General features: G+C 33.3%; 2 protein-coding genes and 1 long non-coding RNA gene across 7 annotated transcripts in view; 1 reads left to right on the top strand and 2 right to left on the bottom strand.

Annotated features, from left to right (window-relative positions):
* LOC143348497 (uncharacterized) overlaps nt 1-9248 on the bottom strand; it is a 36898-nt gene extending 27650 nt beyond the window's left edge. Inside the window, exons 1-2 of the long non-coding RNA XR_013080771.1 lie at nt 8866-9248; nt 8730-8784 (exon numbers count right to left, since the gene is read on the bottom strand). This is a non-coding gene — a long non-coding RNA (uncharacterized LOC143348497). The remainder of the gene's footprint in view (nt 1-8729; nt 8785-8865) is intronic.
* Nucleotides 1-10006, top strand: part of LOC143348495 (uncharacterized) — a 55561-nt gene extending 45555 nt beyond the window's left edge. The window contains exons 3-7 of the mRNA XM_076778741.1: nt 472-604; nt 3223-3367; nt 3430-3593; nt 8751-9398; nt 9839-10006. Of these exons, the coding sequence (XP_076634856.1) occupies nt 472-604; nt 3223-3367; nt 3430-3593; nt 8751-9398; nt 9839-10006 (1258 nt within the window). The remainder of the gene's footprint in view (nt 1-471; nt 605-3222; nt 3368-3429; nt 3594-8750; nt 9399-9838) is intronic.
* On the bottom strand, nt 9693-12968 carry LOC143348496 (MAPK regulated corepressor interacting protein 2). Of its 5 annotated transcripts, none has more exons than XM_076778742.1 (4): nt 12503-12728; nt 11647-11759; nt 11429-11554; nt 9693-11357 (listed from the first exon to the last, which is right to left on the bottom strand). In XM_076778742.1, exons 1-4 carry the CDS (start codon nt 12595-12597, stop codon nt 11281-11283), a joined length of 411 nt encoding a protein of 136 aa, XP_076634857.1. In that variant the 5' UTR covers nt 12598-12728; the 3' UTR covers nt 9693-11280. The 5 variants fall into 5 exon arrangements, with proteins under 5 accessions (XP_076634857.1, XP_076634860.1, XP_076634862.1 ...); XM_076778745.1 differs by lacking the exon at nt 12503-12728 and adding an exon at nt 12288-12479; XM_076778747.1 differs by lacking the exon at nt 12503-12728 and adding an exon at nt 12069-12266.
* Nucleotides 12969-17220: the final 4252 nt, after the last annotated feature.

Genomic DNA, 17220 nt, shown 5'->3' with positions numbered 1-17220 from the left:
CAATAAAAACTACTGCAAATAATATAACTCTGCAAATATTTAAGAAATTAATAATAATTAGAATAGAACTATAAAATTCAAAGACAATGAAATAAAATACAGGAATATAATAAAAAAAGCTAAAAACATATAATAGCATTGTAAACTTTTTTGTAAGGATCTCTGTGTGAATTAAAACTTGGTTCCATCTCGTTGTTCTGTAAACTGTATTGGAATGTCGAAATTCGAATTGTGTTTTAGAAGATTCTATTATATGAAAGATAAACGTGGCTACCAAGTGAAAAACAAGAAACTCGAAGGAAAATAAATTCAATAACTTGATTGGATATTGCGAAGCCTCTGAGAGGATATCTGAGAATCTTCGCGGATCAATAAACTCATATTTCGTCTTTTTCTAACTGTTATGAGTCTTGTATTTCGTTGTGAATTTCGTATAAATCGAAAACGACATGTTGTATCTTATGTTTTCAGTAACAAAATTGAATATAGCAACGCAGTGGCTCTGATTAAACGAGAATGCGAGAACATTTTGAAAATGACACGAGAAACCACAGAGAAACAATTTCGCGAACTAATCGAGCTGTACAACGAAGCTAGAGAGAAGGTATCTTAAAAGCTTTATTACGAACTTTGTCGGAATTGTGAATATAGCTTAAGGATCAAATACAGAGAGAGTCTCTTGAAATTACATTCTTTACATTCGAAACTAATGTGTTGTGGAAAAATAAATTACAATATGTTTTGCCTGTAATCCTATGTTTAACGAGTAGTTCTTGTACGGTTAACAATTATATAATAATACAATAAATATAACAAAATTACAAGTCCACCGCAAAACTAGTTCTTAAGTGGATCAACAACTTTAAAGAACACTGACCATACTTATGATCTAATAACACATGATTATGCGCCCAACTCTAAAACATGATTTTCCACTGCGAGCATTGACTCTTTTTCGATTTACTCTTCACTAGAGACAACAATATTGATGTATGTACATCGAGGTGGTAATTTCAAATTGCTCATTGTATATACACAACTGTATTTACATTAAAAGAGAAGGGATAAGAATGAGATTATATATTTGGAAGAACGGAAGAATTCAGTTTGAAGTGTATAATTAGTTTATCTCTTTCCTTTTTTATTACAGAAAATGATGAAAGTACAAAGGATATTCGAATTTTTCTTGGTAGCATGAACACTGGTTCAAAAAGTTTCAGGTGCAATAGCGATGCTACATGCATCGTAAACCAACATCAAAGCACTTTTTTTAATTGATATGCATTCACTCTGACGTTGTAGCCGGTATTTTTTACAGACACTGGATCGAAAAAAGTCCGTCCTTTGAAACGTCGCCTTTCTGACACGCGAAATCGAACTTGTTACCTTTCCGTTACCTTTTGAATATTCAGTATCCGAGCAGAATTCCAAGCTGCCCAAACCTATGCCTCTACGTTCCTAAACCGCGACTATTATTCTTGGCTTCCTTGCCACAAGTATTTTTAATTCTATTCTTAATTCAACTTAAAACCCATTTTTATTTTGTAAGATGTTTGACAATTTTCCAGACTCGGTATATTTGATACGGATATGTAGGTTTTTTTCTAAATCAACACGACGCACCGGAATGCACGAGCGTTGTTCCGTGTGATTAATAGCGAAAGTGCCTTGCTAATCTCTGAACTTTTCCCTTTAGCTATTCTCTTTTCCTCGTATCGATCTCCTCTTTTTTTGTTCTTACCGCGACGTCCGCCCGTGCTCGCGGCAATTTTCTAACGGGACGCCAGAAGCGTAGCCAGCTCGCGTAAAACGAAGTTAACGCGAAAGTTTTACGATCGCCGGCATTAACGAGACCTAGATCTGCCACAGCCACGTCCTTTAGACGCAGTATCACGCGCCATCACTCCTAGCGAGATGCAAACCCCGTACCGAGAAAACGAAAGAGCGTCGCGATGAAGGCTCTTAAAACGTTAATTGTTCATCACCTACCGGTTCCAGACTGTAAAGGCTAATTGTTGCAAGACAATGTTTATTACAGTACGAACAACTATTAACTGCAAGAGCTCATTCCAAATTGGTAATTCGTTCCCCCGATGTGTGAGATTTTGTTCAAATTGAATTATGCTGCAACTCACGTGGCAACAAAAGGGTTTCAAATCATCATTTTACTTCTTTTTCTTAGTGTTGACAGTTTCCACTGACGTTTATGAAAACTGCCTTCTGAAAAGAGTTACTATGGCCACGATCTTTAAGCATAGAAACATTTATTTTTGAAATTTTAATTACAAGAAATTAATCACTTTAACTAATTTTTTGCTTTATTCACAAAATCATTTTTCCAAACTTATTTTATTTTAACGCCTTTCGTGAATGTACAAATAAAAAAGCTATAGAGTGAGCGTATGTAACTATATTCATATGCATGCAATGTCAATTCAGAATTATATGTTGTATTTTAATACGATTGATTAAATAGTTCAATCAAGTATTAAGTAACTTTCGATAGAAATATTTTTATTTTAAAAATTTAACCCTCGGATCCAGTCTCAAAGAATTTGAAAAAGTGTTTCCATTGTCTGTGTTATTTCTTCGTTCAACTGAGCTTTTTTATTCGCAAATGTTCTAAAATTGAGGTCAGAGCAGGACTAAAAATGTTACGGTATTTGGGGATTCGGCTAGGCGCGTTGGCCGATCGACCGCTCTCTTCCGATAAAGTCGAAAAATCCGAATATCCTTTGCACAGTGAATAAAATTTTCATAGTAACATCATGGATTACCAATAAAAGATAGATATATTCTATGAATTTATACTAGCAATAGTGAGGAAACCTTTCAACAAATACAATGTTTCGTCGAACGATATGTGTAGATAAACTAGCCAGATTTCAATTTGAGTAGTTCTAGTAACGTTTGTCAATTTTGATTGTTTGATTCTTCTCTTCTTTTATGAAATTTCATTCAATTACTAAAACAAAATATCAATGCAGGAGGTATGAAAAAAGACTACATTTGGTGTCCTTGAAATTACTGAAAGCTTACAATTCTGATCATGATTAGTTATACGAAATAAGAAAAAATTTAAAAAATTGACATTTTCTGAATAAAATAACAAAAAGTGTATTACTATTTCCAATATTAGTTACTTCAAAAGAAAATTATTTCCAACACTTTAAGATCAATACAATTTTAATGCTCACGGCCTAACTTGTTTTCTGTTAACAGGGGGCCCGATTAGAGGAACAAATAGAAACGTACCAAATCTCACAACGCGAGCACGAGAATCGAAGTTTCGAACTAGCAAACCTACTTGAAATTTTAAAACGTTTCGACGTGGATGTCAGTTCGCTCTGTCAACTTGTGGCAGAAGGTAAGTAGCATCTACCGCTTCTAGATTTCTTCAAATAAATCTCATGTGTCCGCTTGGAGCAGCTCTGAAGAACTTGATCGAACCAGAAAACTTATTCGATGAAAGCATGAAAAATCTGAGACAACTCACTTGGACAACGAAAAACAAGAAAGACGAACCAGAACTCGTTTTATTGAGGAAACAAAATTTCGTTTTAAAAGAGGTCGTGAAAAATCTTAAAAAAAAGGTTAGAATCTTTGATTCTCGTTTAAAAGAGAAGATACGAATATTTGTTATCAGCTAACACAATCGTTCTACGATCTGTTCGAAAATTAAAATTATAAATTAAATTTATATTTATAGCAAATAATGGTAGCACAAAAATGTTTATGCTGGTAGAAATTTATGTGTTAAACGAACAAACTTTCTCGTTAATTACTATCTAACGTAACCTCGGATATTGGACCACGCGTAATACAGAAATTGCTGTTTTTCAATAGTTCTACATTTTTTCGAGTAAATAATTCTTTTCTTTCATTTGCTATTACATACAATGAACCTGCTGAAGCACAGAGCAACTTTCGCCAATTTATGCATACAAGATTTTTTTATCGATAAACAATGCAAAACTGACCGAATAAAACTCAATACTCGATGGTAGTCAATTTAGATTTGCATTCAAGGGACTCTATACAATTGCGACCATATGATGCGTATAAAAATTTTATGGAATGGTTTTGATCGACTCTTTCTCCCGAGAACAATGCGACAGTTCCACTTGTGCAAACTACTACCATTATTTTACGCTTCTATGCATTTCATTGCAGGCTTTATCATGAAGTGCACGAGAAGTACGCACTGGTACAAATTTAGAAAGCAATTTCGATAAATTCTGAGAAATAATAAAAATTATTGTTCTCTCATTTGAAGATATGTATCTTTTTTATTTTGGTAATTTAAGAATGTAAAAACACATAATTAAAATAGAGAATTATGTGTAGAATCAAATTTCTAAAATGTAATAAAAAAGATATATGTCAATCATTCCTGTTATTACCAAAATAAAAACGACGCATACCTTTAAATGATGTAAAACTAAAACCAAAAGATAAAATCATTTAAATACACTTATAATAGGTATTGTACATAATTTGAAACACACAGAACCCATTCTACAGATACAGATTTTAATGATTATTGTCATGGATCCTTTGGACCAAATCTTTTCGTTTCTTTTTCAATAGTCTCAATTTAATACTTTTATTAATTCCTTATTTTTTTATTAATTTTAATTGCATCATTCAAGACCATAAATATGTAATTGAAATAACCAATTAATGTGTTCAAAAATTTCATTTATATTCATCCAACGAAAAATAAGACGCGACGAATTTTAAGATTATGTCAACACAACAAAAGGTTTCTGAATATTTTTCTATATGAATATTGTTAATACCAAAAATTTAAGCCACAAAACTATACTATCGAAAAATTACGCCTCCTTCTACTTGCATGCACTAAAATCCCTTTAATACATAAATTTTACGTCGTTCCATTTCGAAGATACATAATCGTAAATAGTAAAGTCCGCCGCGCAAAAAACAATAACGATACACTTTTACCGAAATTGATATTGCACGCGTGCTCAACAATATTTACGATTATTTTCCGCATTTATTTACTTTTTTCTCTAAAGCTTCTTAAACAAGATTTTAAAAACATTACCACTTTCTCTAACTCCATCTTCCTCGTGTTACTTCATAAGTTCGTTTCGATGAACCGCGAAAATTGTAACCATTTTTGGCCAAGTACTCTACAAGAAACATTTCTCAACGATTACACAATTACACTCATTAGCCTTGAATTTATACGTAAATATTTAAAAGGGAAAACGTTATTTTTTAAAATGTTCATAAGTTTTTTAATATTTTGAGTTTCATTGCAAACAAAAATTTCGTTTCCTAACTTTTTCAAGTTTAGATCAATAACGAAGTCAGAAATATTTATCTATGCATGCTGTTTCTAAAGTCAATAAAATTCTAAATATATTTTTTCACGTATTTTCGATACTATAATGATATTAATAGTATCACTGACGAGCTATACGAGTAGATCTTAATAAATAATTGTATACCTTATGGACTTTCGCGGCCAAATCTGACTGCCATACCGACCTGAAAATTCGGCGATGATTTTAGTGTCCTCTTCTCATGGATGACGGTCATTTGAGAAACTATTCAAACAATTTTCAAACGACCATAACTCCTACAATAGTGAATGTATTTCATTGAACTTTATTTATGAAGTAGAGATCATGGATACCTGCAAAAAAGTATTAGACAACATTTCCGTTGTTATGAGCCAGGGCCGTGCAGCGCGCGTGGCCTGCGAGTGCGAAGGAGAGTATGGAATATGGTATCAGTGTATTAGTAAGGTGCACGGACGAACCCGATGCGAAATCGGGGAGCCGCTAGGATAGTTGATAAGGAGGACGAACCTGATGCGAAATCAGGGAGTCTCTGGGATGAAATCACGTACGGACGAACCTGGTGCGAAACCAGGGAGCCGTAGGAGGGTGAAACGTCGTGAACGAACCCGCTGCGAAATCAGGGAGTCACTAGGATTGTTGATAACGACACAGACGAACCTGATGCGAAATTAGGGAGCTGTAGGATGTGCACGAATATGTTAATTGACCTCGTAACTTTGAATTATTAAATATAATATAACCCGAGCGGTAAGGTTATATTATTGTGGGAACGTTTAACTAATAATAATCGCTTTATATAATTATGGGTTAAAGAAGTTGGATAACTCTGATTTAATAATGAAAGTAGATATATTCTTAAACCAACAAGTAAAACACAAGTGTTTCGTGTATCTTATGTCGCGATCAAAGAATGATTGTATTTACCTAAAATGGTCTTGCACGGTGTTGACGCACTGGCGATGCGGGGGTAAGTCGGTTGAAAATAATGGCCGTAATAGAATTTATACCGGTTCACGAATTCTATAAGTTTCATATTGATACTAAAGGGTACTGTAGCCCGATCTCACGAAATGCAACTGATTATCAAAACCGTATACACGTAATGAAAGACGTGACGTTGACTCTAAACGTGACGGTACGTTTATGATCCCCCGAGTAATGAAATCACGGGGTTTATATACCCAAAAATCTGTGGGGGAGGATTCGGATGCACGTTAGACATTACCATATTTGGTAATCTCCGAATTGCGTTAGTCACCGAGCAGCTGCATCTCATTAGAACTGACACTACATTCCAAAGGGTAGATAAGTACCAGGACGTTTTCCTAATGCACGCAAATGGTACAGAAAAATTGGGGAACGAAACGTTCGGCATACGTAACACCGTACAGCGTCAAACAAATTTATTAAAAATGAAAAACGAATTTTTAAGAAAAATCGGCAGGGGGTAGGTGCCTAAATATTTCGACGAAAACAAAAAATTTCAAATCATTCTGAAAAAATTATTTTCGGTTGCAAGGGTCAATTACAATCAGTTTTGATGAATACACATACCTCAGAAATCCTACCCATTTTCGAGAAAAAAATTTCTAATCAAAAATATAATGTGTGGCCAGAAATGTTTCTATAATCTTATTTTTTGTCTCACTTCCTCTTGTGTTCATTTGTGTAACCTGTTGGTAATGTTGCGAGTGACACGAAAATGATAATAGTGTTCTAAGTCCCAAAAAAATGGACCGAAAAAATACATTGGATATAAAGTCTACTCGTATACTTCATTTGTGATAGTATTATAGTAATATTTGATTGTCTTTGTGGGCCTTGCATTTTTTAGACATGGTGAGAGGCACTGGAAAAACTTTGCGATGCCCTCTTCCGTTGGTACCCTAAGCACGTGCTTATTTTTCTTACTAGTAATATAGTTCTATAGGTATTCAAACTTTTTCAACACTTTTGAACAATATTGTGGAAACAAACATGTAGTGCTAATTTCAATTTATATTCATATTATCAAATTTTAGGCCTGAGTATTTTTTGAAAATTTGTCAATAAAGAGGATGAACAAGACTATACATTCTTAATTTCCTGAAATTTCCGATTCATCCCAGCTGTTAAAGACTTTTATTTATATATAATAATTGAAGAAACAATGACTCGAACATTTTTTTAACTGAAATAATTTATATTTGATATCTCTATATTTTCACTTTAAACACCCAGAAGCTTATTCTCATTTGATTACTAATTTAAAAGTTATAATTTATTGAAAACAAGTTTGTACTATTTTTTAAACAGCTGTAAAATCAAAATTTTACAAAATGTTGAAAAATCCTTCAAGACACTTCCTTAAATATCAGTAAAGAGTAAATTCAAAATGTTATTTAAAAATTCATTTATTTTCGCATGGTATGATCACAGACGAAGCCCATTTTTATGGGGCTCTAGAGCCCATTACCATTTTCGTATCTTTCATAACATTACCAACAGGTTACACAAATGAATACAAGAGGAAGTGAGACAGAAAATGAAATTACAGAAACATTCCTGGCCACACATTATATTTTCGGTAAGGAATTTTTTTCTCGAAAATAGTTAAGATTCCGGGGGTACGTCTATTGACCAAAAATGATTGTAATTGACCCTTGCAATTGAAAATAATTTTTTCAGAACGATTTGAAATTTTTTTTTTTGTCGAAAAATTTAGGTACCCAACCCCCTGTCGATTTTTCTTAAAAATTAGTTTTTGATTTTTAGTAATTTTGTTTGACGCCCTACAGAAAAGTTGTTTGATACTTTTTTATAGGTACCCATGTGCTCTACTTCAGAAGAAAGTTTCATTGAAATATATTCACTATTGTAGGTGTTGTGGTCGTTTGAAAATTGCGTTTTTTAATCCGTTCCATAGTCAACTCACATGTATTTACGCACACACTACAGCTGCTGCCTATCAATCCTAATTCAGTGAATAGTTTCTTAACTGACTGCCATCCATGAGAAGAGGACGCTAAAATCACCTCCATATTTTCAGGTCGGTATGGCAGTCAGATTGGACCACAAAAGTTCATAAGGTGAAAGGTTTACATACTTGTATACCTCGTCTGTGATATGATATACTATACTTCGATTAAATAGAAGTGCACTTCTATCATTTCACAGTAATTTGGTTATTTTATTCTTTGTATTATTACATTTTTAACAATAAAAGTTGTGCCATCTGTGACTTCACAAACGCTTACTTCACGTTATTTCTTGTGTGAAAATTTAGAACCTTTCTATTCAACATTTTCTTTTATTTATATTTATTCGAGTGTAATAATTGTATAATGTTCCTTGTAAGCACTTTTATTAATTTCGATTTTGCACACGATTCTTATTTCATGTAATATAGATTACCTTGTAAAATTCGACAAAAAGTTTCAGGTGCTGTTACGTCTGCGCAATGAAATTCCTGAGAGGGAAAACGAACAACGAAATAGTTTTGCTTCTCATAAAACAGAAATGACTCTAAGGACTTTAAATGGTGACTTACCGGAAAAGTTAACATTTAGCGAAAACTGTGCTGTAGCTGCTGATAACTCGACGGGCTCGATAACGCAGGAAAATTATGAAAATATCACCGAAAGACACGAAGAACATAATGAGCAAACGAGCGAAACTGTTGCACGCGAAAAGAATAATCGAAGCAAGGAATTCGATAACAGGAGCAAGATAATCAATAATCGAGAGCGAGTCATGTGTGTTGAATCTCATTTGAACGGTCTGCTCTACGAAGAATACATCTTGAAATTGTCGATTGATCGGGAAATAAAACTCAAATATCCGGTTTTATTAAATTACGAGTCAATAGTTAAAATGGAATTTGTGGATAAAGAAACCGAATACGAAAGAGCACCGTTGGACGGAATCGTGATATTTTTTAAAAACATATACGCATGCGTGAACGTAAAACAAACCGGCGTACCATGTGGCACACAAACTATGAAAATGAAAACTTCCAATAGCTTTACACAAACGATGTTTACCGGATTGAATTCAGTTTCTCGCTTGAACGTTGGTGTTAGGGTGAGTAAACAAATTTTTAGATTTTTAGTTTTTTCTGCATAACCAAAAGATTGGCAACGCGTAAAAAATAGAGAAATAAAATAGAAATAGAAAATCCATTGTAAAAAAAAAAACAATCCAAAGTAAATAATTACGAAACGTTTTTGTCATCCGATTGCTAAAAGAAAAAAGAAGGATCGATCTCTACTGTTAATCGAAATTCCCCAGTATCGATCGTGTTTATATCGACTATTTTTTTCAACGTTCCTCTGGCAGTATAGGTAATAACATTGTAAACACAACGGACGTTGGGAAGCTTCGCAACTATTAATTACAAAAATATTGGCTGTGACAGACAATTTTTTATATACTTGTATTTGATACAGTACCACTGAAAAATGTACATCAATTTCTCCAGATTGGTTGGTACAAAATGTAGACTGTTTTTTTTAATCAAACAGATGCTTAATAGCGAAAAACGTGCGATAGAGAGAAGTCTAACTAATTTGGAAGGAACCGTCAAGACTCTAAAATTCAACACATTAGATCAAGCTCGAACCATGATAAGTAATAATTCACACTACCTTGAAAATGGTGAATTTTTCGAATGTATAAGGGCATTGAGTTAATAACTGCGCATAGTGGCGCCTACCGTTCTTTGAAGTGCATGAGTATATAACATTATAATGATATTTGTAACACGTAATGATATTGAACTAGGTTTGGCATTATAACTGTAATAATACTTTTGCTATTTAATTGTACATAAAAAAAAATACCGCTAGGAGCAATTGATACAGATGACCACGTATTTAAAAAGACATTAGTCGTTATGTTTGTTGATAAAAATGTTATCAGATGAATCTTATAGGATAGCTATACACGCAAAGATGTACATTATTTACGTACATATACATATATATATATATGTATAAATGTACATTGTCGTATATTTAATTGTATGTAAAATTTCAATAATTATCACACTATTCTGAGTAAGAATTGAACATTATTTGTTTTTGTCAAATATAGAGGCGCAGACTACTAAGTTCGCATACATTGGTAAACTTTCCTTTAAACAATCTCAAAACACACTTATCTTGTTCGATTGAGGTGCGATCTTATTACAGACGTGTAAGTGGAAAATTTATTAAAAATGTGAAATGCAATGCGTGGAAAAATACATATATGTGTAAACTTTAAATGGTAAATCCTTCAGTTCATCTTTCGTATAGTTCATTTGATCGAGATATATGGAATTAACGTATAATTCTTGTATTCTCGATTCAACGTTCTGTATCCAAGTTTTAATTACAAAGAGATAAAAAGACGAATAATTAATCTAAATTTCTCTTTAAGTAACAAAGAAAACTTGCTTTGTAATAAACTCTCTTACAATTACATTTACTTCTTTTGGCAAATAAAATAAATAGTTTCAGCATGCACTATGTATCTTAATTAATTATATGTTGATTCTCAAATCTTAGAAAGACAATATTAGAAACAGGCAAAGGCTTAGATTCAATCTTTGTGTAAAATACCTTTAAAAAACACGATATTTAAAGAGGTCCAGGAAAAGGCGATATTACGTTAAAATACGATAAAAGGTTGGAGGAATGTTATTATATACTAATACATATGCTTTCGTAACCCTGCTCTTTCCCGTTCTCTTTCTCTCACCTTCTTTGTTTCTTTACTAATATCCTATCTTTGTTATCAAAAAGATTCAAAACTGATTGCTAGAGACTTATTTATATCTATACTGTCCTCCTCTTGTCACTTACTTTTGAGTATACAATAAATTGTTTCTAGAAAAGGAAAAAATTTTCTTCTGAATTTATCTTTTCTGTTTCTTATGTCTGTTTGAGAATGTTCGATTGTAGTCAACATGTCGGGCCTGGCACTAGGAGTTTGCATTCCTAGTAATACTTTGAACGACTCGTTGTCCCCACCAAGCTTCGAGATTAAATGGCTCGAAATCTGTAAATACAGCAGAAATGTTCAATCTAATACATATTCGAAAAATAAGAAACTATATAGCAGCAACTTACCTTTCAACTGTGGATTCGGTTCTCGTTCTTGATAATATGTGACAGATGCTCCATTCCTATAATTTGAAGAATTGCTGTGTGGTTGATTGTGACACATATCCAACTCTCTAGATACTGTATTCCATGCTGCAACAACAATATTTCAATACAAAGATGTTCTATATAAAAACATTTAATTTTGTACATATAGCAACGAAGAATTAGTAACCTATACTCACAGTCATAAATATACTTAATTAGGTCAAAATGTTGAGTTAAAGTTTCGGGTTGATGTCGCGATGGAATTGAGGATGGTCTCTTTCCATTCATCGCCGTCATTTGTGATCTACCACTAGAAAAGAAACATATAAAATATGTTATTAAAATTGATTAATGTAAACTATACAGAATCACACCGCGATATATATTCACCATATTAAAAGTGATAGCATTCAACTTAGTTAGCTTAATATAGTCCATTAGGTCTATTTTAAGATTTAACGATCTTATCAGTATAAACATAATTACAGGAAATTCCTCAACGAGTATATTAACATTTAACACAATTAACAAAATATCTATTAGAAAAGATTAAAACATACGAAAAAAATTCGAACGTAAGATTTAAAAAAAAAAAATTTATTGTAATATATTGACATACATATGTTAACATGACGTTTAAAGTCTGTATAGTAGAAGAGAATGGTTGCCATTTTATTGAATCGTCACCTAAGTCATAACCTTTCTTTTCATGCACTGATATTATGTTTAATATTCGATGTACATAACAAGATAAAAATTGTTTGTATGTTGAAACAAGGTTATAAATAGAAACTAGTCCATTTATTTGACCAATTAATATCATTCAATTAAATCTTACTACTCAAAGGTGTCTATCCGTTTTGTCAAAAGCCACGTAAGTATATTATACACAGAATACACGATTCATATAACTTTCCAAGAACATTTTTATTCCACAACTACAAAAACTACACTGTTGAAAAATTAATACTAAATATGTAAAACATTTGATTAAATCGCAAAATGCATCAGGTGTCTAGAAATACACAAATCAATTAATATTAGGAAGCCTACTTTCGAAGAGAAAACGTCAATGGAAAAGATGGCGGTTCTTGTATGACAGTTAATGCGCTGCTTTCTAGTTCCCGCCTGTTCCTTCCTCTACCCATTGAATACTGTTGCTTCTGTAATTCTCACGGCAACAGAACGATTGGCGATGTGCCAAAAATAAGCATGAGACTACGTAGATGGAAAATAATTTCGCACGCGATCATTAGAACAGAACGACCAAACGTAGAGACGCGAGAACGTAGAAAGTAACTTTCGCAATAAATACCTCATTTTCTCCGTTTTTCGTTGAACTACTTCAGCAACGACACACTGTTAAGATTGCACCTTTGCGATACTATTTTTACCAACTTTTTATTAACAAACGTACAAGTATATTAGGGAAAATAAAAGCCGCAATGCTATGACAAGACGAAGCGTTTGTTTCTGACAACAGCTGCAGGAGGTTTTCATCAAGAAGAACTGTCAACAATAATGACTGACCATGCCTCGTACGGTAACGTAGAAAAACAGTGGCGACAGTTCTGTGGGTATTCGAAACAATACTTTGAAGAATTCCGACGCAAGGTGGAGCAACTACAAAGTTCTTAATAATGTCACTAGTAACTAATTATACACAGTATGTAATAACACCGACGAGGTATATGAGTAAATCTTTTACCCAATGTGTTTTTTCGGCTCATTTTTCTGGAGCTCTAGAGCCCCATTACCATTTTCATGTCACCCGCAACGTTACCAACAGATTTAGAAATGAACTCAAGAGGAAGTGAGACAGAAATTTTAGTATTTTTTAACGGAATGAAAGCTGTACGGTCCATCATTGGACATCAATCGATTAATTTCATTGGTATAACCAATCAATTAAGATTATTTAAAGATTTCAAGATTATTAAAATACGTAAGGATGTACCTCATTGACAACTACACTGAAAATTCTCTATTTTTTATTTTAAATTGTCATACATTGTTCCATTGCATACGGATTAGCAGCAATTCGAACCTGTAAATAGTGTAAGATAGTGTAGTGTTAGAAACGGTGCCGTGTGTAACCGATCCGGGCCGGGTGCAAAATCGATCGATTGCGCGTGTCGCGGAATATTCTCGGTCCTCGAAGTACCGAGAATGTTCCACGGCACGCGCCGTGAACTTTTGCACCCGGCGCGAAGGAAAACCAAAAGACGATCTGGACCAGGGGTATATGACCAGGGCCCCGATCGCCGCAAGTTCAGTTCAACAGTATAACACAAGACCAATAGAACAATCGCAAGAAAGGTATTTTTCACGAGTACGCGGTCAAGAATTAACATTCATACAATATTCTGTTCTGCATTTTGCAACTACTGTATTTCACTAAATAAATATACTCTTTGTCCGTCACACTGTGCCAACAAATCATTTCAACATAAATAATCCCGACCGACGTAACAGGACGTAGGGATATCGCAAAATTCGTATTATTCCGGGTGTTGAACTTATTCGAGGCGAGGATTTACGACCCTCGTTGACGAGTCACACTGCAGACGCGTCTCATCCGCGAAGTATAAGAACATACATCATTTATCTAAACAATAACTCGGTAGTGCAATCAGATCGGATCATCAAACTCCATAAGCTGAAAAGTCTATTCGTATACCTCGTGTGTGTTTCGCATGGCATCAAAAGAAAAACGGTAGCTTGGTATGTTTATTATATTTTTTTGCAATTGCGATTCCTACCTAGGATAACCTCGACGAAAATTTTTTAAGTTTAAAAGATACGTGATTCGAGAGCACGATATATATTTCGTATATTATCCATTGTTGTTTTGTTCTTTCGAACAATTACTTTCGATTATAGAATCAAAAAGATAAGAAAAGTTACGTGATTCGAGAGCACGATATCCAAAAATACTATTATTTTTCCAAAATATCGAAAGTAGTTGTTCTTTGAAACTGGCCTTTGAGCGGCGATCGAAAAACGCAATGATGAAATTGAAAAAATTATTTTCCAAAGTATTAGTATTTTTGGATATCGTGCTCTCGAATGACGTAATTTTTCTTATCTTTAACAAAAGAACAATGGATAATATACGAAATATTACTAAATTTCTCTAAATAGTATGTTCTCTTATTTTTTTTTTACTTAAAATCAAGGCACTGCGCCAGTTTTACCTGAGAATGCATCTTTTCTCGCGCGGCATTGAATCATTGCGTTTTTCGATCGCCGCTCAAAGGCCACATTCAAAGAACAACTACTTTCGATTCTATTACACGGAACATATTTGAAAATTTCGTATATTATTTATTTAATTGCTGAAGATATATTTTAAACGGTAGTAATTGTACAAAAACGTTAGGTAATTATTTAAAAAAGAGGGGTGCGTAGCAATTGAACATTAAATCTTTGCGATTAAATTTCATTGCTTCTGTACTTTTACACTTACTACAACACATCTCATCATGAATCGCTCTTTGTTCAATTAAAAAATCACTTATTGTATTATAATTATTGTATGTACTTAAATATTTATACAACTTCATTTTGAAACCTTTGACAGCAATACGTTTAAAACGATATCAATGCAGAACTAGATTTAGCTTGACACATTATACATTATTTGTCGTTGGTTGTCATGCCGATTAATACAAATAAGAGAAAAAATCGGCGATCGTGGACTGACGCAACAGAGTCACAGACATATACATATAGACATATTCATTGATAGAATTCATTTTAGTAGCAGCAATCTTTATGAAGAAAAATCTCGAAAACTAAGGCCGAGTAGCGGTTATATGTATAGGAAAAAGTTGTTCAAAATGTTGATTTCTACAACATATTCAAAAATCATCGAAATCGGTGAAACCTCTCCTTTTCTAAATAATTACCAAACATTGTTATTTCATATATTTAAAGTGTACTGATATATTATGTCTCCATTCTATTTCTTCTACAATTTGCTGATGCTAGTACAGTTTAACATTTTTATTTCTGTAATAGGTAGGGAAAAAGGCGCACGAAAGTCTAGGAATTCAATTTTATCGTAGTAATTATCATTATAATTTTATCATAGTTAAATATGCGAAAGAAGTTAAACTAATTCAGTGTTGCGATAAAAAATGCATTTCAAGGCGAAAATGAGACGGCAAATCTGAAAAGAAACGGAGAGCACGATATCCAAAAATACTATTATTTTGGAAAAAAATGCTCTCCGTTTCTTTTTAGATTTGTTGAAAAAATAAAAAAATCGCCGCTGGGCAACGAGATTATTTTAAAAATCGAAAATACGCCGAAATTTTGGAAAAATAATATTATTTTGAAATATCGTGCTCTCGAATCACGTAACGTTTTTACAAAAATTTTGGATATCGTGCTCTGCACGTGAGCGTATTTTCGATTTTTCAAAATGGTATGCGTTGTCGCGATCGAGAAATTTTTGACGATCTTAAAATATTACTACCGGCGATAATCTTGCACCTGATGGTAACGTTTTTAATTGGTGCGTGCATCGTATTTAATTTCGAAGATGCGGGTGTCCCTAAAACTCCTGTAGAGGATTTTCGAAGCTTCGGCTGAGGAATTGGTGGTCTCAGTGTCGAGATTTGATGTTGACCAGACATCCCGTCGAAGAAGGGCAGACGTTCAATAAGTTTCATTTTCGGTGAATACAATTCCTCTGGAGTTAAGATTTTCAAATTTTAAATGAAGCATGAAGAAAATAATCACTGCAGGATCATCGAAATTACTAATGTATCTGATCGTTGTTCGAGTAAACTCTATTTTATGTGATCAAATTCCAGATACATACTATATAAATGGTCAGTAAGAATAATAAATTGTTTTACCCCATTCGTATTACTGATTTTTCTCTATTACGTCTGCCACGTGTGTCTGCAGTACAATGATATCTTTTATGATTTTCTTCAGATCGCAAAGAATCGGTATTTTTGCAGAAACGTAGCTTTTCTTTTGGTTTTCGACGCCATTCGATGCGTCCTTTTTAGTTTCCTCCTGGATAAATGTGTCAGCTCTCTTAACAGAGCTTATGTGAATGACTGGACTAGATCGTGAGACGGGCTAAAGATTATGAAAAATTATTTAATCAGTGACCAAGAATAAAATTCTCGAATTTTGTTAAAATAAAAAATTGACAAAATTTTAATTTTTACGAGATAAACGGAGCTAAAAGAAATGGCGCACAATTTTCTATTAAATACTTTCTTTTCTTCTGCTATGAATTTATTTACCTTTTCATCGTCCTTCATTTTTTCCTGATTCATTAATAACGGTTCGTCGGTACCAGATAAATCATTACTAAATGTATTCGAAGATACCAAAAAGTCCAACAATTTGAGTCTAAAATTGTCGCCACAACGTAAAAATTAATCTACAAAGTACACTATGAGAAAAGTTTCGAGATCAGATTCACGACCTTGTTAGATTTCCATTGCTTTGCTCGAGGTTTCTTTCTTAGTCTATGGGAGATTTTGAAGAACAAACGTCGATGTTTGTCGCAGGTGACTTCATCGAAGAATGATCCGCTATTCGCAGATTTACACCCACCACTATTTCGAGCACGTTTTGTATGGTGCTTATTAATTATTCGTTGGATAACGGTTTATCTTGTTCACCTTCTCCCTGCAAGAATGTTCAATCTTCACTTCTTTTTAAAAATCAGTTAATCGTTTCAATCGTCCAAATTTCAGTTACAGTTTCTTCGAGTTTCACGATATTATTAACCGTAGAAA

This window comes from Colletes latitarsis, chromosome 11 (assembly GCF_051014445.1).
Source record: "Colletes latitarsis isolate SP2378_abdomen chromosome 11, iyColLati1, whole genome shotgun sequence".
Lineage (NCBI taxonomy): Eukaryota > Metazoa > Arthropoda > Insecta > Hymenoptera > Colletidae > Colletes > Colletes latitarsis.
The sequence above is the reverse complement of the archived record's forward strand: the minus strand, read 5'-3'. Positions and strand labels throughout refer to the sequence as shown.

Coding starts and splice junctions, on each gene's coding strand:
- LOC143348496 (XM_076778742.1), bottom strand. CDS start 12,597: ATGGGTAGAGGAAGGAACAGGCGGGAACTAGAAAGCAGCGCATTAACT. Junction 11,760..12,502: donor TTGACGTTTTCTCTTCGAAA/GTAGGCTTCCTA, acceptor TTTCTTTTCTAG/TGGTAGATCACAAATGACGG. Junction 11,555..11,646: donor AATTAAGTATATTTATGACT/GTGAGTATAGGT, acceptor TTGTTGTTGCAG/CATGGAATACAGTATCTAGA.